The sequence below is a fragment of the Lissotriton vulgaris genome, chromosome 5, assembly GCF_964263255.1.
Source record: "Lissotriton vulgaris chromosome 5, aLisVul1.2, whole genome shotgun sequence".
NCBI classification, from domain to species: Eukaryota; Metazoa; Chordata; class Amphibia; order Caudata; family Salamandridae; genus Lissotriton; species Lissotriton vulgaris.
Window position 1 is genome coordinate 639,214,525 of NC_141693.1, and position 24,676 is coordinate 639,239,200.

A 24,676-nucleotide genomic window follows, 5' to 3' on the forward strand; every position below is an offset into this window, starting at 1 on the left:
TTGTTAACATAAAGCAACTAACAAATGGGGAAAACAAGTGTGCGAGGAAACTAACGGGGCTAGCCCTATCAACACCACTTATCCCAATGTTTTACGACCCAAACATGAAACGCATAGAACAAATTTCAACATTTTCAACCGCTGCTTTGCTGGATACAACTATGGATAACACCAGAATTAGTGGTATACAGCGAAGGAGTAAAAGAACTCCTAGCCATTGAGAGATGCTTAACCTTTCCTTGGCTTCGATTTGTCAAGAAATGGCTCATAGAATTAGGCCTTAGCTCATATTGGATAGAGCCACATAATTTTACACCAAGTTGCAAAAATGTATAGAAAAGAATATATTGGATACATATCTTGAATGCACTTCATTGTGATCTAAACTTGGGAAGGATAACAACTCGGTTACTCAATGTAAAACCTAACCCGTTTTTCGAAGACTTTCTTGACAGCGTGCAACCTCATTTGGCAAGAATCCTGTGTTTAAAACTAAACTATCACTGAATCAAAGGAGAGAGGGAGGACTAGGTAAGCTAGTCTGCATCCCCGCTTTTATATATCAAAAATCAAGAAAGACTAGCTAGGTTTTTTACAGGTAAGACTCAATGGGGTACGTATGTCAAGGAAAACCAGTAGGTTATTAGAAAGCCCTCACCCACCAACCTAGTTGGTGGCATGCTTCATCATCGGGCCCACCACAGTGGCACCTAACGTGCCCCGGGTGTGCTTCGACGCCAGATTACTGCGGAGCTGGTATAATTACTGAGTGTGCAGTGTAGTGAGTGTGAAGGTGAAGATTAAAAAGCCATACAAAAATCCCAGCACCCGAGGGTAAAAACTATTTTAATAAACTGGGTATCTGTTGGCATATTAAAAGGCAGACGGACACGTTGGAGTATGGATTATGACCTCCAGTGTCCTGTGTGGTCTACATGTTTCAGCCTGGCCTTTCTTAATTTAAAACAGGCTTTCCTCAGGAGTATGTGTGGAGTTACAAAATTAATTTACAGTGAGTGTTTTTGTTTTTATGTGTAGCACAACCGGGCGCCGCAGAAGGACGACAGGTCCAAGGAGGAACCAGATCGACAGTTTCGGTCTTTTTCTCTGCCAGGCGACCCAAGGAGGCTTTGAACAACAAAATACTGTCAAAGCGAGAGGGAATCCCCTTCTCACCCATATAGCACCTTAGTGCGTGCTACACATAAAAACAAAAACACTCACTGTAAATTAATTTTGTAACTCCACACATACTCACTTGGTCCTGAGGAAAGCCTGTTTTAAATTAAGAAAGGCCAGGCTGAAACATGTAGACCACACAGGACACTGGAGGTCATAATCCATACTCCAACGTGTCCGTCTGCCTTTTAATATGCCAACAGATACCCAGTTTATTAAAATAGTTTTTACCCTCGGGTGCTGGGATTTTTGTATGGCTTTTTAATCTTCACCTTCACACTCACTACACTGCACACTCAGTAATTATACCAGCTCCGCAGTAATCTGGCGTCGAAGCACACCCGGGGCACGTTAGGTGCCACTGTGGTGGGCCCGATGATGAAGCATGCCACCAACTAGGTTGGTGGGTGAGGGCTTTCTAATAACCTACTGGTTTTCCTTGACATACGTACCCCATTGAGTCTTACCTGTAAAAAACCTAGCTAGTCTTTCTTGATTTTTGATAAAACTAAACTATGACACCCTGTAGATTAAAAATGATATGGTAAATTGGGCAACGCAGGGAGATCGCACTTGCAATCTATGTACTTTAGGGCTTATCGAAAACATTGTGCAAATCCTCTTCATCCGCCCAGCATATGCACAGAAAAGGAGGAAATGGATTAATACATTGGGATTTAGGAAGCACCTGGATGCTTTAAGGGTGCTGACAGTTAGTACTGTACCGTATGTAATATTTGCCATATCAAGATATCTGCTTGGAGTAGGGATTATAAGAGGCAAAATGGGGCTAAAGCTATGATGCTGCAATGAACAATGCACCCTCTGCCTGTCTACAATATGCACCTTGAAATGTATTAATATTATTGTAACTTTTTATCGTATTATACACAGTTTTAGTTGATTTTATATATACATACAATAGGGGGATTTATTTTTTGGAGTACTTAGTGACCACCTTATATTCGTTTCTATCTTAAGTAATGCACTGAGAGCAATGATTATTTTATTGAGAACATCCTATATACTGCTTGATGAACTTTTAGACTATGTTAAGTGGTTGTTAAATGGATGTTTACAGTACAGCCAAATATGGACAGTTGAATATTTTGGTTTATTGTGAAACTGGCATGGCTTTTGGCCAAAATAAAGTATTTATGAATGAATATAGAATAGTCTTAATTATCTGCTGAAGACCAGAAACCTTTTCTGTATTTTCTCTTTTCAATTATCACATGTTCTAATCAGTCAATTAGATCTAGCAGAAAAGTGACAGTAATTTCTAAGCAAAGGACCAATGAAGCAAGAAAAGCTGCAAAGTTAGATCTGCCAAGAGCAAAAGGTTCCACTCACAGGAGTGTTTACAGTAAATGGAGGCAGAAGGGAGACTTCAAGATCTTCAGGAAATCCACTTTATGCTCATTAAATGTTACTCATTATCATAGAGAATTAGACCATGTAAATGTAGAATGACTCTTGCCCTCTTAAGTATCATTGGATATTGGTTCCATGGAGATATGACTCCAGCAGTAACAAGTGGGACCTATGCTTTTTCCCTTTTAGGTAATAATACATTAGGTTTCAGGAAATGTGGTAAAACATAATATGTGTGAAGAAAACCTCAAGATATTCAACAATCACAGTTACAGGATAGGGGGATACAAGTTATGTCTGTCTTTAGTCATGCCTCTGATCAAACATCTACTGAGTGGCTCATACATTAAATACTGATTTTGAAATGCAACAACGTTTTTGTTCTTTCATTAATGCATCGTGGGTAAAGGTAATTCTCTGATAAGAAATTCTTAAATTAGCACTATAGTGAATTGATTCAGAGCAAATAATTTATATGATAGACATTTTATCTTATAACACGTTTTCATTGTCCAATGGAAGTCCAAGAGTTTAATCCATCAAAAGAGTTTACTCCATTGAAAACTGAGTCCCTGTGTTTAGATATACCAACATCTGTGTTGTACATATTCATAAGCATCCTCACTCTTATAACTATATTGAAAACAGTCATGTTTTGCATAGTGTTTTTTTAGGCTAAAATATTTGCCGTCTGGCAAGGAAAGCACCTGAAAATGAATAAAGATATTCACATATACCTGTACCAATACAGCCAATAAGCTGCATTGAGTGTTTAACAGTTGCTCAGTGACAATGTTAAGATTTGCAATGGGAATGCTTTCCATAATGGACCATTGCTGCCCTGTGCTTGCAGTGATAAATTGTGTCCAGATTCAGAAGGTTGTCAGGAAGGTAGGCTGCTTGCACCATGTTAGCATCTCAATGTACCATCCACTGTGAGATTTTTACTATTGCCTCTCTGGGCATTGCAAAATGAAAAATCTGATACACATTTGAGCTTATTTCAGGGCTCCTTCACTACTGTCACTGCAGTGTGTGATAGTGCAGCCAAGCCAGCCTCTATGAGTAGGCACAGAGTGAAATGCTAGGAATCACTGCAGACAACTTCTTTGCCCAAAAAGAACATTCACTGCAAAGAAAGAGATGGTCCCCATTGTTGCCATGTTATGCTACACTAAGATATTTGGATGTTTTTTAGGCAGGATCGGTTAGGACGTCTAAATCACATATGAAGTGGTGTGTGTATATATGGGCATATTATATGTGTCTCTTATGAATAGGTATTATTAGTGTGTGAATAAAAATATAAATGCATTCAACTGAAGATTTGCTTTTGACATTCTTCACACAGATATATTTACAATTTTCAATTTGTTTGCAGATGTTCTGGTTAAGGGCTCTCGTGATGATTACTGTACAAAATAGCACTATTTTGTGATGCGGTCACCTTGTGCAGATGGACCATTGTGTCCTTTATACGAAGCAGATTAGCAACTCTCCCACGTATTTGAGAAAAGAAATTTTGACGGCCCCCTATTCACTTGCAATGAAAACATCCATTTTGGTCGACATATTTGTATGGAAGAGACACGCCATTGCTAACAACATTAAAAGATATGTGCAGTCCCCTGTCAACTTGTCACTTGTTAATATCTAGTCAGTGAGAATTTCAATACAGTGTCAGCATTCTTGCTACTCTTGAGAGAAGTTGAGTATGTCATATTCTCTGAAGGTGCCACACTGCTGTGCAATGTTCCGTGATAAACTATCTAGAGAACAGATGTTTTTTCACTCAATTGTGGAACTTTAGTCTAATTTTATATGAAACTGAGAGTCTGTTCTCTCACATTACACATCATGGTCTTAACTCTAATTTGAACTCTGTAACATGTTTTCCACTGATGAGATGGTACACTGTCCTCATAATTATAATCCCAAAAGACTGCCTTGTTTTGGCAGCTCGTCAGATTTTTTTTATTTCAGAACCAACCCTGCAAGCAGAGATTGTGAGGAGTTTTCTCCCAGCACATAGGGACCAATGATGTATTGTATTGTCAAAATCTACCATGCCTTGCATGTCGATACCTTTCAGGAAAAATATATTTGGAAGGCCTACTTTAAATTGGAAAGAACATCATATGAATTGACCTACTAGCCCGGAGAGATATAGAATGGTAAATCCTTCAATTTCCTAGTTCTTTGTTCAGTTAACTAACACAACCGCATAATAATTACATTCATTGCAACACATCATAAAAAAATAAAAAAATAAAAATTGTTATAATATTAACACAATCATCATATTATTCTTTCTTAATTGCAGTGAACAGAATACAGCTTACTGCACCATGCACTTTTTGTTAGTGTTTCTTCGTCAAGGACGATGGGCAGGCAAACTTATGCCTTGCCCATGTGATAATCTTTCTAGTCAAAGCATGTTGCACTTGTTTCTATTTTGCACATTATATAAGTCGGTGAGAACCAGATTTCTGGTTCCATTATTAAGGAATATACATCCTTGCACATATAATGATGGCTTTCATTACTTGCATACATTGGCCTCCACTGATATCTGCGTCTCTGTAGCAAACTTTATAAGGGGCTCCATCATGATTAGAAAGAGTTTTGAGTGAAACTGACATAGGATCATCAGGAGGTGATTTTGTTATTCCAATTGCCTTTTTAAAATGATGCTTTTTAATTGCCTTTGCTAACATTTTATGAATTACTGTTTTTAATCTTTCTTTGTTGATGTTTTATGAATTGTGAATATTTCATTGTGAAACTTTTATGTTTCTCTGAACCGGAATATGGCTATTTTGACTAGAATACAGCTTACACCAAAACACAATAAAGAGTGATTGAGCATCTGTAAACAGAGAAAAGCTGTTCTGCATTGGACAAAGTTAGCACATTTGAGGATAGGGACAAGAAAAGTTTATTTAGGGACCATATAAAAACATTATTACAAGAAGAGCGAGTTAAATGCTCAAATGTAACCAAAAATCACAGGAAAGTACAAATAATGATGGAGCAATGTCCATCTTAAATGGAGTTAACAAATGATACCAAGTTGTGTAGACATCGTATAGATATGGTTCCATAAATACTGTTGTTTTCAACATAATACATTATTTATTAGAGGGCCGTACTAATATTAAAGAATCTCTTTGTGTCTCTTCTAAACTGACAAAAGCTGGTCTGTGCTTACATTTACACCTTTTGTTCTATTTTAAGTTGCATAAATATATCAGGTCTGCCAAATTTAGGAAATAAGAATTTAGCATCACTCAACCATTTCGAATTGAAGCAATGCTCAATAGACAGTAAATCTGTAGATCAAAAATTTGCAAAAGCAGAGCAATGGGCAGAGACCTGGTGATTTAACCTAGGGTCGCCTCTCCACCAAATTCTAAGTGAGGCCAGTAGTATTGCCTTGGGGTTTCTCAATGTTACGTCCACAGAAACGGAGGAGAGTGCGCACAAAAGTTCCCTTAAATGTATGAACAATGAGCGAATCAGGAGGTTTAAGCTTTGTGAATCCTCTCCTTGAAAAGCAGAGGGGATTGATCAAGATTCGATATGTACAGACATAGGGACAGAGAGTGTTCCTCCTCTCCCCTGCATTTATTGAGACAGTTAACCCCAATTTGCCACCCTCTGGTGCACATATGCTCTGTTACACTATGCTATCAAATAAGGCAATCAAGTAATAGACTATGCAACTATCCATGCAGAAATACTTCAGAAACCCATCAAATTTATGTCATTGAGTTAGGGCCATGTTTTCAATAGCAAGCTCATTTTGTTGTATCATGTTTACTATCTTAAATAAGGGATAACACAGTGTTCTTGATTCACTAATCCATAATTTCAGTGTTCATGTTATCCAGCAGCAAAAGTAGTATTATTGGAAAATTATGCAAATGGTGTTTAGTAACATGTGACCTGTAACTCTTTCTCATTAGGAATTATTTGAAAATATCCTAGGTAGTTGCCATTCACAAATGGACAAGTAAAATGGCACACATAAATGCCTTTTGTTATCTCATACCTTCTACAAGTACAAAAGTTTAACAAAATACTACTGAATGTCTTCATAAATGAAGGGTCAACAGTAAGCTCTCTTTTATTTTTTGCTTCAATTTTCGTTTGCAAAGCTAATTTGTCTGGCTTTATAACATTTCTTCCAGTTTGTAAGGAATTGCCTTAAAATGGCTTTAGCTATTTTACCACCATTTTTAGAATGAAATTTGCTGTCTGTGTTGGTGAACAATGATTACCCAACTACGATCTGCCTTTTTACATTTACAGTTTTTACCTGACAAGGCAGTGATGTTCGCGGTGTCCGGGTATGTAGAATGAACCTTATATTGGAAAAAAATAATGTGTGCCTAAGAAAGTAATGATGTAAATGTGAGGCTGGCCCGCGACTTTTAAATTGTACCTAATTGCTTACATATTGTGTTACTTAAATGAAATGTATTGTATTGTGTATAATAAGGTTATTAATGTTTTTATGTGGCTTTTATGTTTTTATCTTTTATGATTATGATGCATAATCGAATATTGATTAATATGCAATACATATATACATGATTATGCAACAATCATATTTCTTCCACATGTAATTATGCTGCCTATGGCTACTGTTGTGTGTCATTTCCCCCTTGCTGGAGCTCAGAAGCTAACTTACCTTAACACAAGAACTTTATAAATGCAATAACTACATTAATGCACCGATAATTCGGTGAATACATAGATACATTAGTTAATGCATTCATTAATTAGTTATAAGATGCGTCGATATTTAGGTAGAATGGAGTTCAAGATACCGTGCCAGTGAAAGGCTTCCAAAAAAAAAAACAGAAACAGACAGTATGTGTATAGAATGTGTCTATATTTGAATCTATTTAAAACTTGTGTAAGTCTCCAGGCTATCTTTATGGCCTTGCTTTTAGATGCACTCATTATTGAGAGGCCAATGCAGCCATCTAATCATGTGTATTACTAATCCCTGTAGAATTCTTTGTGGATTTTCACGGATGCTGTACAATCTACTTCCATGTTTTAAAAAAGGACCTGCACTTACCGGCAGTGTGTATGTGATCCTGCAAGGGTTTCGATTACAAAGCATTCCCCATCATTGAGACAGTATGCCAGATCCTTATCTTTGCAGGGTTTAAAGTGCTCTGATCTCTCGGTGGAATAAGTGGTGGTGCCTATAAAAAAGAATGAATAGAAAAAAGAAATCACGTTAGACTTTAAACTGTTTCAAGAATTACAGAGAAAATGACAATGACAAGGATAAAAATGATATACTTGGTTACATAGCTGTGCCAGATCTCATTTGTGAATTCCAATCAAAACGAACTTTGAATCTGCCAAAAAATATATTAGCTCCAGTAAAATGTGATTGACCAAGACAGAGCATGCAATTAACATTCAAAAAATGTACGGGCCAAGTCAAACTAAATAGGACAATTTTGTTCAATTGTCAGACTTCTAAATTAAGGATTAATAATTTGATCCACATCAGCGCCTTTCTAGTTTCGAAAAATATATTAGCAGCAGGAGTTATATTATACGCCAATAAAGCTTTCTGAATTTATTTTCGCTCATTAACATTTTAATTCACGTGTTGTTCCTAAAAATGATTTGTTCATCTCGCTTTGAGTCCAAGTCAAATCTTATTAATCACATAATCAATAAATATGATAAGAACTCTGTAAAAATCAATAAAGGTTGTAGTTTTCAAATTAGAGTGGTAATTGGGTCTTTTACAACCTGAAATCATTTCCTCCAACCTAGTCTTTTCTTTGTTTTCACAAATTCCACAGACATGCTAGAGTGCTATACTGTTGTAAAAGCCATCAAATGTGAGCACCATAAAAAATAAATGTCATTACCATTATCAATACTGTGTATTATTAAAGTGCATTAAATGGAAAAATGCATACCCAATTAAACAAATGTTCATATTTATGTGAATGTAGATTCTATTTAATAAAACAGGACAGGTGTGAGGATATAGTCATGTAGACAGATTAATTGTACCTTGAAATAAAAAAAATGGGGGATTTTAGTTGAGGGGACGGGTATCCACCTCAAGTTATAACCACAGCCCTTGTCTGAATAAGCCTGAGCTCAACCCCTGGTAGGAAACAGCTACTCCAACACAGCTGTTACTATGCATAGCTTTTACAACACAGTTATTACAACGCATCTTCTGTTATGACTCATAGTCTTTATCACGTGTGATTTCACAATGAATGTACCTTTACCACACATGTCTTTACAACAAATTAGGTTGTAAAGGGATGAACGGTAAGGGTATAAGCGTGGTACTGGCGGTAGGGCATATGTGTGGTACAGGGGTAATGGCATATGTGTGACAATCATTGTAATTAGAGGAGACAAAGAGACCTTCCACTTCCCCTTTAAGGAAAAAGAAACCTATGCATCAACCTCAAAGAGCTGCCTCCCCGTGAGGTAAGGGGAATTTCACAAGAAGGCGTGGGGCTGGAAAGTTTCAGGGCAGGGTCTGGCTTTAAGGCTTTGGGCTGGGAGTGTTTTTTTTAAATGCTGCGGGCTAGGGGTGGGAAGGTAGTGCCAGGGGCCTCTTTTAGGGCTTTTGGCTGGGACTGTTTTTTTTTTAAATGGCTGGGAGCCAGGGAGGGGTAGTGCTAGGGGTGTAGTTTTTTGGCTCAGAGTTGGGGCTGGGATTTCTGGGACCTGGGGGCCAGGATGGGTTGCGCTGTGGGCAGGTTTTAGGGCTCAGGCTTGGGATCAGGAAAGACCTTTACCATGCATAAGCTTTGAAAATTCATGTTTTTACAACAAAATGAGTTGTAAAGGCATGCTTGGTAAATGCATAATCGTTGTAAAAATATGCTGGCTGAAAGTTATATGGAGTAATGGCATTGTTCCATCCAGTAGCTACTGCATTGAGCACATGGATTAACTTAGAGGCAATGTATGAAGTATTTATATATTAATGAAAAATAATAAAGTCAAACACACACAAGAAACATCCCAAACCAAATTAGAAAAATGTAATACATTTTAATAAACAAGATTACACTTAAACTTAAAAATCTAATAAGGGAAAATGGAGTTATGATTTGTTTTAGGTAACATATGAAAATGGTGCCAAAAATCATTAAGCATCAACCACGTTCATCTGGTTGCACTTGACTGGTTGCACTTTATTTAGAGACTTTCTCACTTGTAAGCAAGAGACCGACATACAAGTGGAAAACTGTGAAACTATGGCTTTTTCAGTGTCCTTAAACACTAATGTGTTATTTGGAGGAGTACTAATCTACAATCCTCCTGGCTGCACATTAAATTTCAGTACACAATTACTGGAGCAAATTATGCCAGTCTGTTTGAAGAATAAAAATATCCTCCTCCTCGGAGATTTTAACATACATTTTGATAAATGCAATAACCCCCTAACAAAACAATTAGTGGAGGATATGGAAATCTTGCAGATATCCCAAAGAGTTAATCATCCTACACACACGGCAGGTCACATATTGGACTTGGTATTTTCTAACATGGAATCGATTGACATTGACTCTGTAACACCTCTGCTATGGACAGATCACTATATGATCACTTTCCGTATCAATCTACCTACTATACACACGAGAACACTGGGTCTAAGTGTAGCAAGCACGAGGAGTTGGAAAAATTTCTCAATAGACAAATTCAAACAACATTTTTCACACCCGAGTTTAGCATCTACTGACATTCATGAAGAAATAGATTTACTTCACACAAGTATTAAGACTGCACTTGAGTTCTGCTCCACCCTCCGAGTTCATCACAAACCCAGAACTACAAAATCGGAAAGGTGGTACGGACCAGAATTGAAATCTCTAAAGAGAAAATGTACATCTCTGGAACATAAATGGAGAATAGGCAAGTCAGACGAGACCAGAAACACTTATAAACAAGCACTCGTACTCTACAATAAAGCAATCAAGAAGGCTAAAAAGGAGTATTTTACACGTAGAATCACTGAGAATAAAAATTCCTCAAAGGAACTTTTTAAAATTGTCGGGGAATTATGCAACCCAACAAATCTTTCAGTAAAACTTACTCCATCACAAGAGAACTGCAATAAACTAAATGATTTTTTCTGTGAGAAAATTGATATCATTTATGCCTCTTTTCCTAATTGTAGACCAGAAACTATTGAGCGCAGTATGCCAACCACAACTCAAGTTACCTGTTCAAGTTTTGGCCCTTTTTCAGAAGCAGAGGTAGGCAAAGTCATGCTCGAAGTTAAGTCAGGATCCTCACTAGATCCATGTCCGCACCACATTTTTTCTCAGCTAACCCCTGTAATTTGCCCTGCCGTAACGAAAGCACTCAATCTTTCCTTAGGCTCTGCTAAATTTCCAAGATCTTGGAAGCAGGCCCTAGTCACCCCATTAGTAAAAAAAGCAGGATTAGATGTAAACAACCCTGCCAACTATCGACCAATATCCCAGTTACCTTACCTCTCAAAAGTGCTGGAGAAACTGGTCAATAGACGGCTATCCACTTATTTGGAAGCCAATGAACTGTTGGATGTCTCTCAGACAGGTTTCAGGGAGAACAACAGTACTGAAACAACACTTTTGGCGGTGACGGATAATATCAGGGCCCAGGTGGATCAGGGTAAGACAGTCGTCCTGATACTCTTGGATTTATCGGCGGCTTTTGATACCGTACCACACGACCAACTACTGAAAGCCCTGGAAGGGAAAGGTATTCGAGACAAGGCATTGGGATGGCTACAATCCTTTTTGGCGGATCGAACACAATCAGTGTGTCTGGGTGATTTCATTTCTCCCCAGCGAAACATTAAATATGGGGTTCCTCAGGGGGCTTCATTAAGCCCAACCCTGTTTAATGTATTTGTTTCCTCATTGGCAGCCATTGGAAGAAAGTGGGGTGTTGAAATGTGTTCTTATGCTGACGACACCCAGCTGATGGTCACCATTGATGAGAAAGATGATCCTAAAACTCGACTACTAAAATGCCTGACTGAGCTGGCCAATTGGATGCAAGAGCACTGTCTGAGATTAAATGCAGACAAGTCAGAAATCCTCCTGTTTGGCAAAAATCCCCAGCTCTGGGACAACAGCTGGTGGCCAAGTAACCTGGGCTTGCCCCCAAATCCTACCATAAAAGCGAAAAACTTGGGTGTGGTACTGGACAGTGCTCTGTCCATGAAATCACATGTCTCCACTGTCTGTGGCAGAGGCTTTGCATTATTGAAAATGCTCAGACGAGTCTTCCCCTGGATTCCGACTGAGTGTAGGAAGACCCTTGTCCAGTCGCTGCTGATGAGCAGACTGGACTACGGCAACTCTCTGTTTGTTGGAATGGCAGACTATCTTTTCTCTAAACTGCAGATAGTGCAAAATGCCGCGGCAAAGGCTGTATGCAATAAGAAGAGATATGATTCGGCCAAAAGTTGCATGCGAGAACTACATTGGCTCCCAATGCGACAAAGAGCCAACTTCAAATTACTGTGTATCACACACAAGGTACTTTACAATACAGGCCCTACCATTCTACACAATAAAGTCAAATTCCATAGACCATCGAGGAACCTTCGATCCAGAACTTCAGGAAGAGCAAACACTACCCACGTGAAGACTGTCAGGATGGGAGAGCGGGCTTTCTCTCATCTAGCTGCAACCAAGTGGAATGATCTACCTCCCAATCTCAGACTGACAGAATGTCTCTTATCATTTAGGAAACAATTAAAGACACTACTCTTCCCTAAACCAGAATAATCAGTAATCAATGCGGTCACCGTACCCCTCCGCACCAAACCTCAGCGCCGTGATATCCTACCTAGGATGATTGTTAGCGCTTTATAAATAAATAAATACAAATACAAATACAAATACCAGTACCTAGGCACAAGTTAAGGCCAGCCCCAATGGAGTGTAGGTTGGATACAGAAACCAAAGTCAACCAGGTCGGAAGTTTTACCTTCAGACACAGGACCTGATTCAGAAAGGTAAACGTACACTTTTGTGTGTGTTTGTGATTTTTTTGAATTCACAAAGGAATTTCATTTGTAGCATCTTCATGCCAGCAGAGTCTCCGCGCTCATGGCAGAGACTCTGCACATAAAAAGATAGACAGTTATAACGGTATATAGATTGTGAATCAGGTCGTCAGTCTCTAAAATGGTAGCCAAAAATCCTAAGCAATGGAAAGCAGCAGATTGTGGAGGGATAGGGTTCCAAGACATCAGATAGTCAATTGATGCATCGCTGGTGATGACACTTAATTTTGTCTGGAAAGCTAAGAGTAGGGAAAATTGGTATTTCACACCTAAGAAGGCCCCTGGGTTATCAGATAGTTCTGAAGACTAAAGATTTATACCCTTGGACTTGGTCAATATTTCGGAGCTCAGATTCTTTCACTGGGGCAAGGTTGTAGCCAAAGAGGGCTCCATCAGGTTGGATATATTCTCTACAAGGTTGCGCTGAATCAGATTTGCTGCTGCGGAAAAACTCTGAGTGGGCACAACCTGAGTTTTTGGCCCAGCGACAATGCACCTTTATTGGATCAGGTTGGCACGTTGGTCCCAGTCCTTTGCAGGTTCTTGAAGTCAGTTGTTGTGTAACTTTAGCTTGAACCGGAAGTCAACCTCATGACCCTTAGAGTCTACTTCTTTGTCTTGTGTACAAGAGGGACAGGAGGTTCAGTCTTCTAGGCTCATCCCAGGTCAAAAACAGGAGGCTCATTCCTCTTATGTTCTTTCACTGGTCAAGTAAGTGTTCTATGGAGGGTACTGGGGACATTACATTTACACCTAGGAGCAGCTTAGTGGTGGGTGAAACCCCCTTGCCACTCCTTAACTAATGATCGAAAAGCTCCCAGGGGTAACTGTGCCAACTTGAGCAGATTTTTCTGTATGCCCTACTGAAAACAATCCCACAGTGGTCAGGGAAATGAGTACCTTCTCTTCTGGCATTGTAGAAAGAATTACAGTTTTACAGGGTGAAATAAGAGTCTGGGCTTGGATTGAAAACAATGGTGTAGATTACTGAGCCATTTATAAAATAATACAATAATTTGTTCCTCAACATAAAAGTGTTATTTACTCGAAAAGCAACCTCGCTGTTACAATAAAATGTGTTGAGTAAGTGCAAAAACACAAGCTGATAAAATACAAAAAAATAAGTTTTTTTTTTTGTCTTTGATGGCATGATTCACAAGCTGGTAACTGAATGGCTAAGAGCTCTCTCTTCTAAAATATTTTCCTGATCTTCCCCTAAAATCAGCAGTGATATATTATAAATAAAAGGTGAGAAAAACCTTCTTCAAATTAACATGTGATAAAAGAAAAGTTAATAGTGGATTCATTGCAATACTTTTTTGACTATGGGTTTTAGACAATAATCATACTTTTTAAAAACTGTAAATAGAAAGATGTTACATAGTCATCTTTATTCTTATTCGAGTAAAAATCTGCTATTTTTGCAAATGACAAAATGCGAAAGCAGTTTTGCTGAAAACTCTTGTTATAATCTGGCGATGTAGGGAATCTTCGGTGCAAGCTGTTAAATGAGGTATACATTTGGAGTTATTAAAAATTTTAATATCTTTATTTGGACAGCATTTATCCCACTGCAATTATGCTACATAATTTGGCTTTACAACCAACTTTTTAGCAATTCTTGAAATAACAAATAGTTATCTGGTAATCTCAAACACAGAGGAAGTTCGTTTCAGCGAGGTTTGATGAAGTAAAGTAGTTTTAGGTTTGATAGGAGAAGTATTCGGCAATGGTATAGAGGGGAAGAATATTTGTAATACAGGCACAGAGTATTGGCAAATTTAAAGGAAAATTAAAGCGCCAGTGGAGGGAGATAACAGTCTCAATCTGTAAGGGGCAGCGGAAATATGAAGTGGTAAGTAAACTGAGACAGCATTTTATGCAATTTGAAGAAGCATTTATTGTGGTTCAGAGTTCGTTTATTTAGTTCTTAAATTTGCTGAATGAGGAATAGTCTTATAATAAGCATCTTGACTGAAAGTTTGTTAGAAAGGTGGATGGCATGTGGCAGTAGGAGCTAAAATTGGCAAATAAGGGGGTGAAGGGGAGAAATGTGTAATGATTTATTGAGAACAAGCTAGAGAGCTATTGAATCTGAAGAATAGGTGGAAGATAAGATTAGAGGCCTAAACATGAGTTTGGCGCTCTTGTAGCGGGCTGCCCAGCCAGCGCCCCACTCCAAGACTGCCAACCTTGACCGCCGGCCACCCGCCAGATTACGAGTTATCTTGTGGTCTGTTGAGTGGTCCTTTGGCATTCCCACAGTGGTGCTTGTTAAAAAAGCACTGCAATTGGAATGCCAAAGTCCATTCCTGCACGGCATGGACTGTATCAAATAATAACCCTAATAAATTATTATTTAGCCAGTGCTTTTTCTTTGTAACAGGAAAAGTGCATTTCTTACAGACACATGACAAAATACTGCACATTTAATTTACAAATATGTACATTAGACACATAGAATTACCTATGATGACATTCTCAAATTGCATTCAATCTCTACTGGGCCATAACCCCCAGAATCACAGTAGCACCCCAACCTCCAACAGTGCCCCAATCAATAACAGGTAGCACGTTGCATTATAGGGGGTGTCACTTTAAATAAACAGGCCATAGGCTTTGTCAGGGGGTCACCACATCATTACGCCAGACAAGACTATTAGCTTTGTGAAGGGGTGTTACCACATTATAACATGAGGCAAGCCAATTGACTTTGTAAAGGGGTCAGAACATTAAAATACCAATAACAACATATCAAAAAACACTATTCTTCTCACTACAATCAATTACCATCTTTAAATACAATCAATGCTGTCATTAAAATGTTGCAATATTTATAAAATATATGTCAGCAATGAATTGTCAATAAAACATTGAAATTATCATAACATGAATCAAGGTCTTTTTATCTACCTTTCTGTCACATAAAATGCACTCACAAAACCAACCAGTAAAAATAATGAAAACTTCTCTTGGGGTCACAGATTATGGGACCCGAGAGAATAATGGGTAGTTTCTTTCAGAAATGATTTGGGGGGCTGCTGCAACTCTGCAACCCCCAAAACACTAATCTTCATCATTGGTAGTGGCCCCGCTCAGATTTTGGGCACTACAAACAGGAGAAAGATATATACAAACAAGCCCTTGCAGAGCTTTATGGGGTACTCTCTTACCTGAAACAGTGAATCTTTCATTAGCAGCTTTTCATCTGTGTTCAGGAGAGCTGTGTCTCTTTCTGTATTTGTTTTAAAGGGGTGCCACCTGTACCCATTTGAGGCATCCTGAGTCTTTGTGGGGAATCCACACCCTGCTGCCCCAACCGACTGCGCAACTGGCCATCTCTGTTCTATGCTGGCATGGGAGCCAGCGTGTACATTTTCCCACCTTTGTTCTCGTGGGCAGGCTGCTGCTGGTGCATGCCTCCCTGCTCCCCCCAGTCACAGGAATGGAGAGCAGGAGGCAGCAACCATCCATGTGTGAGTGCAGTGGCTCTCCTGCTTCCTCCTACATTAGGGTGCAGGGATGGTGTTCTGGACTGTCCTCTTGTGATGGTGTCCTGGGGTCTGAATAAGGTTAAGGGAGGGGGCCCCACATACAACCCTCTCCCACAATAACGCATGATCTTTGCCTGGACCCCGGGACCCTGGCCCACACAGGGAAAAATCCAGGAAGTATGGTGGTGCCACCTTTTCAAGAGGGGGGTCAAAGTTCAAGTTCTTTAAATGTGCATAACTCTGGTGCTGTTGGGCCAATTGCAGGGTAGCTGGGCTGGTCTTACTCCATCCTGGGTGAGCTCTGGCCACCAGGAGCACTTTCAGCAGGCCTCCTGGCCTAATAGAGGGTGCACTTTGAGGAGAGCTGGCTTAATTCGCTCCATGCACCCGCCTACTCCTCTATCTGCCCTCCCTAGCTCCCCTGGCATCCTGGCTGTCTTGCAGGACACACAGGGTAGAAGTGGGATCCATGTCTTCCACCAACTGGTCCTCAGAGGTTGTTAGGGGACCAGCATCAGTGGCCCTGGAGAGACTCTTTATTTCTATGGTTAGCTGTAGACAGTCAATCAGGTAATCAGGGGCTTTTCCTTTGTTTGATCATGTTGGAGCTGCTATTGTAGTCCAGTTACAGGATTTGCTCTCCATCATTTTCTGGGATGCCACTTTTATGCTCTGTCCAGCTTGTGGGTAAGGGTTACTTTTTTGTCTAACCCAAAAACTGGTTCTGGTCAGTTCTCCCCTTTTGATTTGGTTTGACTCCAGCCTGGCATGTGCCACTGTAGGGCGCAGCACCTCCCATCCATACTGTCAGGAAGATCCACTAACCGAATGTCGATCATGGGAGAACCAGCCAAGACTGCACCGCCTCCCAAAAAGTGTTCCAATAAAGCTCTGTCAAAGCCTCCTAAGGAGGACTGGAAGGAATGCAAGAAGAGCAGGAAAGAGAGCTATGCCATCTACAATTACAAAGTGATGAAGCAAGAGCAGCCCAACACCAAAATCTTCTCCAAAGCCATGGGCATAAAGAACTCCTTTATGAATGAATGATTAATCGCTACACCTAGGTTAATTTGTGCACAATATATATACCCCAGTGTGAGAGCTATCAGCAAAGCAAGCAGCTCAAAACTCCCAGAAAGACTCCAGAACCTTCAGGCAGGAAATTGAGACTTTCCAGAGGTGATGTTTCAGAAATATTAATTTAAAATTCAACCTCACCACTAAAGAGGGCTTTAACTTCAAATTCAAATGAGTGAAAGAATTATTTTTCTAGATTCAACAAATCCAAATTAAGGGGGTCATTAGGATCGCGGGCGGACTTGAGTCCGTCCGTGACCCCAGAGTATGAGGGAACGTCCGCATGGGCTGCAGCATTTCCTCTGTGCAGATTAGGATGTGACCGCCAGGGTGGCGGTCACATCCTCAATCTTTAACATTGCGGCGGGTGCAGCTTCAAGCTGCACCCGCCGCAATGTTAAAAATGCATGCACAGCATTTGCGTGCACAAAGCGGCAGGCACCGCGCGGTGCCTGCTGCATTGTGTACGCAAATGCAGGGGGGTACCATAGGTACCCCCCCATGTGCACCCCCCACCACCCCTTCACCCAGGGGGCCCGCAACGGGCCCCCGAAGTGAAGGTCCATATGCTTTTCCACGGCGGAAAAGCCGCTGTGGAAAAGCATAGAATTGCAGACATCCTAATATGCCTGGCGGTGTCTGATAGACACCGCCAGACATGTTAGTGCTTTTCCGCCGCGGTCGAAAGGTGACTGCGGCGGAAAAGCTGCGGACGTAATACCAGACCCACCAGCCATCCTAATTTGGCGGTGGGTCTGTGGAGGTTCCGCAGCGGTTTTCCCGCATCCTCCGGGCCGGCGGTGGCTTCCGCCGGCCTGGAGGATGCGGGAAAACCGCAATCATAATATGCCCCTTAGCATTGATCCCCTTCAGTGGCACGGATTCAACGTTTACTTCCTCAGCTGTAGTGCTGATGTGCCAAGGACGGAACCGTTCCTTCAGGCAAGCACCCATAGGGAAAGTCCTAGCGCTCCATCTTGAACTGCCCCTTCAACCCCCTCAGCAGGGATGGCAGCGAAAGTGCTTTGGCTGCCACCTAAAACCCACTATCAGCAATCTGATGACATTGGAACACGCATGGCGTGCCATCGTCATCAAGTGCAGCTGGGGACATGCTGGAAGCCATTTGCTTCCAGCGAGTCCAGAGAAGAGAGGACGACCTATTGGTAACTCCTTCTCAGGGAGGGGGTTTATTTTGAGAAAACAAATGCAGGGGTAAAGGAAAGAGTTTTCCCTTTCCCCTTGTGTCTGTTTTGAGTGGATTCCTGATCCATGATTGCAGGGAGAGCCGCAGTTGTGGAGTAGGAATCTAACCACTGGACCACCGGGAGTTTTTTCTTGATGGGGGAGCAACCCCTTGGGCACGGGTCACTCCTCAAGGGGGCTAATTTTTTGCTGTGATTCAGCCCCCATTGGGGGTCTATCAGCTGTTTTTTTTGCCAGTCTGTCCCCAGAGGGGCTAAAACCCAGTATACCATCAGGGAAGTTTACCTTGGCAAGGGTCGCCCCTTGTGGAGGAGAATCAATTTTTTTCAATCCCCCCCTAGAGGGGAGATCAGCAGTTATTAGGCTAATTTGCCCTTTAGGGGGCTAGGAAGTCCACTAAACAACCAGGGAATGCTTTCTTGTTTAGGAAGCGAACACTTGGGCAAGGCTTGCTCTCCTTGGGGGAGAATTTATATTTAGTTATTCCATTCCCTTGGAGGTCAGATCGGCCATTTATAGGCCGATCCACCCACTGGGGGGTGGAAGCCCACTTAACCACCAGGGATTGTTTTCTTGTTCAGAGAGTCACCCCTTGGGCAAGAGTAGTTCCCTTTGGGGGAGAATGTTTTTAGTTTTACAACCTCCCAGAGGGAGGATAAGCCATTTTTAAATCTGCTCTCTATGTCAGGGGAAGCCCACTAGTCCACCTGGAACTGATTTGTTGTCGGAGAGTAAAGCCTTGGGCAAGCGTTGATTCCCTTGGGCGAGAATTCTTTAAGTTATTCCACACTCTCAGAGGGCAGATTGGCTATTTTTAGGCCGATTCACCCTCTAGGGTAATGGAAGCCCACTAATTCACAAGGGATTGTTTTCTTGTATGGGGAGTAACCCCTTGGGCAAGAGTTGCTCCCTTTGAAATAGAATGCTTATAGTTATTCTACCAGTCAGAGGGCAGATCAGCTGTTTTTAGGGCAATCTCCCATCTTTGGGGTGGAAGCCCACTAAACCACCAAGGGTTTTTCTTGTTGTTCGGGGAGCAACTCATTGGGAAAGGGTAGCTCCCCATGGAGAGATTTGTATTTGTATTACTCCCCCACAAGTGGGCAGATCTGTCATTTTTAGGTGCGATCTGCCACTTGTGGTGGTGAAAGCCATCTAGACACAATGGAATTATGTTTTGAAGGGGAGCGACCCCATGGGGAAAGCTTGCTCACCTTGGAGGCCCCATATTTATTTTTTGTACGCAGATTGGGCATTTTTAGTCCGATATGCTCTCTTGGGTGTGTTTTTGCCCCGTCAAGAGATTTGTGAGTGGATTGAGACTCAGGGTGGGTGGTAACACTTCAGTCACCTGGGAATAGGGTTATGTATATGGTGGGAGATCTGCTTCTGGGGTAACGTTTAATTCCATCTGGTGGATCCACGTCTGCTTTCAGGGAACTCTCAGTGCCTTTTGATATTTTGTTAGCATTTTTAATTTTCTTTTCATTTTTTAATGTCGAGGCAACGGTTTTCTTTGTCTTGTAGGTAAATTCTGTTTGTGGGTGCTGCTTTGGCATAGCTGCAGTTTGTGGAGTTGTGGATGGTAAGTAACTCACTCCGTAATCTTTACATTTAATGTGTATCCTTTCCCTTTTTTATCATTTGTTGTGTTAGCTTTTTATGTGATCGTCTTTCACGGTATCGTACTGATTTGTGCACATTCTGAACAGAATTGTGTGTAATGTTGCTTTTTATTTGATTTTTTCCAGTGGGATCTCTTTAGTGCTTGCTGTGCAGAATGAGTGTAGTTGATCCTCAATGTTGCTGTCTCCAGCAAGTGGGTGGTATTTTTTAAGAGTCAAAACGTCTTTGTGTGCTTTGTATGGATTGACTTTTCCTCCTACCTTGTTCTGTATTCCAGCAGGTTTACTTTCTGTTTGATGAGCCACATGTTGCTCATGGCTTATTTTTTACAGTGTTGGGTATTGTTGACTTGTTTGTCAAGTTAATTTTCTTAGTAAGGAATATAGCTAGCTGCAAGATGACCACTCCACAGGTTTTTGGTATGCATTTTGAGTCTTCTTCTGGCCATGATTATGAGACTGGCTTGTCATCTGAGACAGAAGAGGAAGCCCAGATTCAGGCAGTGAATTTTCTGTTTGAGAGGAATCTTCTGATGATGATGATACTCTCAGTGCGTTTGAAGGGCAGCTTTTAGTTGAAGTAACAGATGAGCCAGTAGTTCAGCAAGAGGCATCTGGATTGCAGCCTTGGGCTGAAAGGCTTCCCATTGGAAATGCTGGCCTCTGGATCACCCCGAACATGGTACAGCTAGTGTTGCCTTTCTTTGGTGGTGTTGTAGAGTGTAGAGTAAATACGGACAACTTTTTTTCAGGGGTGGTGGGGGTTCAGGGTAGTTTTTAGGGGTGGGGCCTCGTGGTAGTTTTCAGGGGGGTTTGGTGTCGATTTCAGGGGTAGTTTTTATGGCTCTCGGAGGGGTCTGGGTAGTTGTTAGTGATTAGGGGACCTCGGATTGTTTTTAGGGCCCAGGGGGAGGTCGTGGTAATTTTTCGGGTTTAGGGAAATAGGGGGCGGTATTTAGGACTGGGGGCCGAGAAGTGCTTAGGGCTCAGGGAGGGGGTTGGTTTTCAGGAGGGAGGGGGTAGTTTTCAGACTCAGGGCGGAGGCAGGATCAGGGGAGTAAGCCTTAACCACGGAAATTTGTTTACTATACACGCTTTGACAACACATAAATCGTTGTAAAGGTATGTGTAATAAAGGCATATTTGTGGTTAAGACTTGTATTGTATTCTATATTACTTTGTGAACTTACCAGTGATCCTCCCTCAATCTATTTCTAACACACTGTACACCATTTTGATTAGTCTTATCTGGAGAGCTGGCCGGAGACGGATCAGCCTTCGGAAACTCCAGCTTGGGACGACGTCGGGTGGTTTGGGGGTCCCCTATTTTGGAGGATACTACTATGCTAGTCAGCTTCAGTGGCTTTCATACTGGACTGCGGGTAGGAATTTGCACGAGATCGGCTTTGCACCGGAGAGACTGGACCGCGGGGAACTCTACTCTACGTGGAGAAGCGTGGCTCAATGGTTAGAGCGGCAGACCCTGATGCAGAGGTCTAGCCCTGGACCAGGGTTTAATTCCCGCCTCAATGGCTCTTGGACTCAATCTCCCCAACCCCGATAATTCTCGCCTCGGTGCCTAGTCTAATCATGGGTCCCACTCTGTGACTCTGGGCAATAGCTTGCTTAATCTCCACAACGGCCCCAGCAGCGCTTGGATGCCTGGCTTCACCTTGGGGGTGCCCAGGAGTGGACATCTCACAGGAAAGCCAGGAAGGGTTCCACAGCGGATGGAATACAGCGCTACGAGACCTCTGGGTAGAAGGCGCTATATAAATACAAACACATTTACATTTACATTTATACTGCTGCCCAAGACCCGGGTCCCGCCGGATTGCCCCCTTGCTGAAGACCGCCTTAAGTTGCTGGAGGAAAGCCCTTTCCTACATGTTGGCGGTACCACCTTATGCAGCAAATATACCTTTATTAGGCATCCCTACACCACAGGGAAGACTCATGCAAACTAATCTACAGGGCTGGACAGATAGTGGGGTGGAGGAAGTGGGAGCCTTTTTTGGAGACAATGCTCTGCTGAACCACGAATCCTTCGTGCAGATTACAGGACAACCACCACGCCTATATTTTATACACGCCACTGTGACACATTATATTAGGACCACATGGGTACCACAAAGAACCAAACCCACACAACATGAACTAGTACACCTTTTATATTACATGGGACTGGGGGGCCATCTTGTGCATTGTCTATACACAGGGATACAGGCACACGCAGCGATTCAGCTCATGACCCTTAGAACATGCTGGGTAGAGGACTCTGAAATTGAAATTACGGACAAGGCATGGAAGATCATACTAGAACACCATAAAAGAGTATCACGTAATGCTAGACTTAAATTTATTCAGGCGATGGTGCTCGATAGATCATACCTTAACCCCAAGAAAACACATCGTATTTTCCCGGACTACCCTCACTATTGCCCTCGCTGTAACGGGGATGAAGCGACTTTATTCACATGATGTGGTCCTGTCCTCGGTTGGGGGGATACTGGGCTGGGGTCCGTTGAGCCCTCACTACAGTGACACACCTGCCGGTCCCTGATGAGGCCCTGCCCTGTCTTACGGGACTACATAGACGGGCAGGGAAGCAAAAAGTTACGCTGAAATTCGTAGATCTAGCACTCATTTTAGCGATTAAGGTCATAACGATGAGATGAAAGTCTTCCAGATCCCCTGTGGTTGCCGTGTGGCAGGCGGATTTGGTGCAGTGGGGTCGGCCGGAGGGAGCAGCCCTCCGGAAGGAGGAAGGGAGAGGACTATGGAAACAACCTATAGCATTGGAGTGGGAAGCCATGTTGATCGAACTAGAATCACTCGACTTAGCCCCGACACAGGTGGTTGAGTCTCAGTAATGCGCTCGAGCATGCAGGCACTTTCAAGAAAGAGGCCCTTTCAGCTTAAACATGTTAATTCCTTTTGTTTAACACACCCTATAGGTTGAGAACTGACACAGACTCCCCACGGGTAGTGAAGACTCCGGGATCAGATAGACCAAGAGAGGGATTGGGTGGGCTAGGGAGGGTACCGGTAGGGGGTTTATATGAGTTCCTGTTTAACTACATAAGATGCACGCTGCTGCACTGAAACCTGAGATGTAATTGGTATACTCCTCAAATGATATGTTGGGTCATGATTACAAGGCATTGATTATCTTCTGACAACATATTGTACTGTACATGAGATACTGATATGTTTTGCATAACGGGTATGGGTATAAATTGAAAAAGACTGTACAGATTTAATGACCCTGTTCCCATCAATGTCAACTTTGCAGTCGATAATAAAGTGTTTTAAAAAAAAAGGACTTGCATTGTACAGACTGTGTGGAAACCGGCAAGCATGTTAAACGCATGTGTGATTCCATCACACAACCAGTTTTGATATCTCCACAATATCTGTTGGGCCCTTCCCTGTTGTGGGCACTTGGCCCACCCACATAAGTGTGGTAAAAATTTTATTGGGAGGCCTAGTGGAACGCTGGGAGGTAGAACATTTGTGCTGGCCCCGTGATACCATAACTTTACCACATAGAAATGTGTGGAAAATATTTTATTTAGCTATATTTGGAGTTTCCAGGGATTCTGGGTAGGAAAAGGTTGGAGCCACACCTCTCTTGACCTCCCCGTCTGTCTAGTTTTCAGAAATGTATAGGTTTAGTAGGTTTCTCCAGATGGCCATCAATCCCAGGACCAAAAACACTGTTTACTCACTTGTAAAACCAGTTCGTTTTCTGATAGAAAATGTTGTCTCCAGGGTACGTGTTGGACCATTTCCTGTCACAGACACTAGGCCTACTCACACAGGTGAGGTACCATTTTTATCGGCAGACTTTGGAAAATGCTGGGTGGGTGGAAGTTTGTGGCTCTGCATAGATTCCAGAACTTTCCACCACAGAAGTATGAGGAAAATGTGTTTTTTCAATACAGATTTTGAGGTTTGGAAGGGATTTCGAGTAAAAGAAACTCGGAGAAAGCCACTCAAGTGAGCCCATCCTGGAATCCCTTAGGTGTCTAGTTTTAAAAAATGTACTAGATTGCTATGTGTCCCTAGATTCCAGCTAAACTAGGGCCCAAAATCCACAGCTAGGCTCATTGTAAAAAAAGGGTCAGTTTTCAGTGGAAAAATGTGATGTGTCCACAATGCATTTCGGGCCATTGCCTGTCACAGGCACTAGGTATACCAACTCAAGTGAGGAACCATTTTCATTTGGAGACATGGGGGAATGCTGGGTGGGTGGAAGTGTGTGTATCCCCACAGATTCCAGAACTTTCCACTACAGGAATGTGAGTAAAATATGTTTGTTACTCACATTTTGAGGTTTGCAAGGGAATCTGTGTAAAAAAAACTATGGGAAAGTTATGCAAGTCAACCTATTCCGGATTTCCTTCAGTGTCTAGTTTTAAAAATTTTACACATTTGCAGGGCCCAAAATCCACAGCTAGGCACATAGCAAAAAAAGGGTCAATTTCCAGGGAAAAATATAATATGTCCATGTTGTGTAATGGCCTATTTGCTGTTACAGGCACTAGGCCTACCCACAGGAGGGAGGTACCATTTTTATTGGAAGACATGGGGGAATGCTGGGTGGAAGGAAGTTTGTAGCTCCCCTCAGAATCAAG

At 41.8% G+C, this 24,676-nt stretch overlaps 1 protein-coding gene across 1 annotated transcript in view; it reads right to left on the minus strand.

Annotated features, from left to right (window-relative positions):
• NRG3 (neuregulin 3) overlaps positions 1–24,676 on the minus strand; it is a 1,735,002-nt gene that overhangs the window by 1,078,163 nt on the left and 632,163 nt on the right. Inside the window, exon 2 of the mRNA XM_086922079.1 lies at positions 7,646–7,775. Coding sequence (XP_086778205.1) covers positions 7,646–7,775 — 130 coding nt within the window. The remainder of the gene's footprint in view (positions 1–7,645; positions 7,776–24,676) is intronic.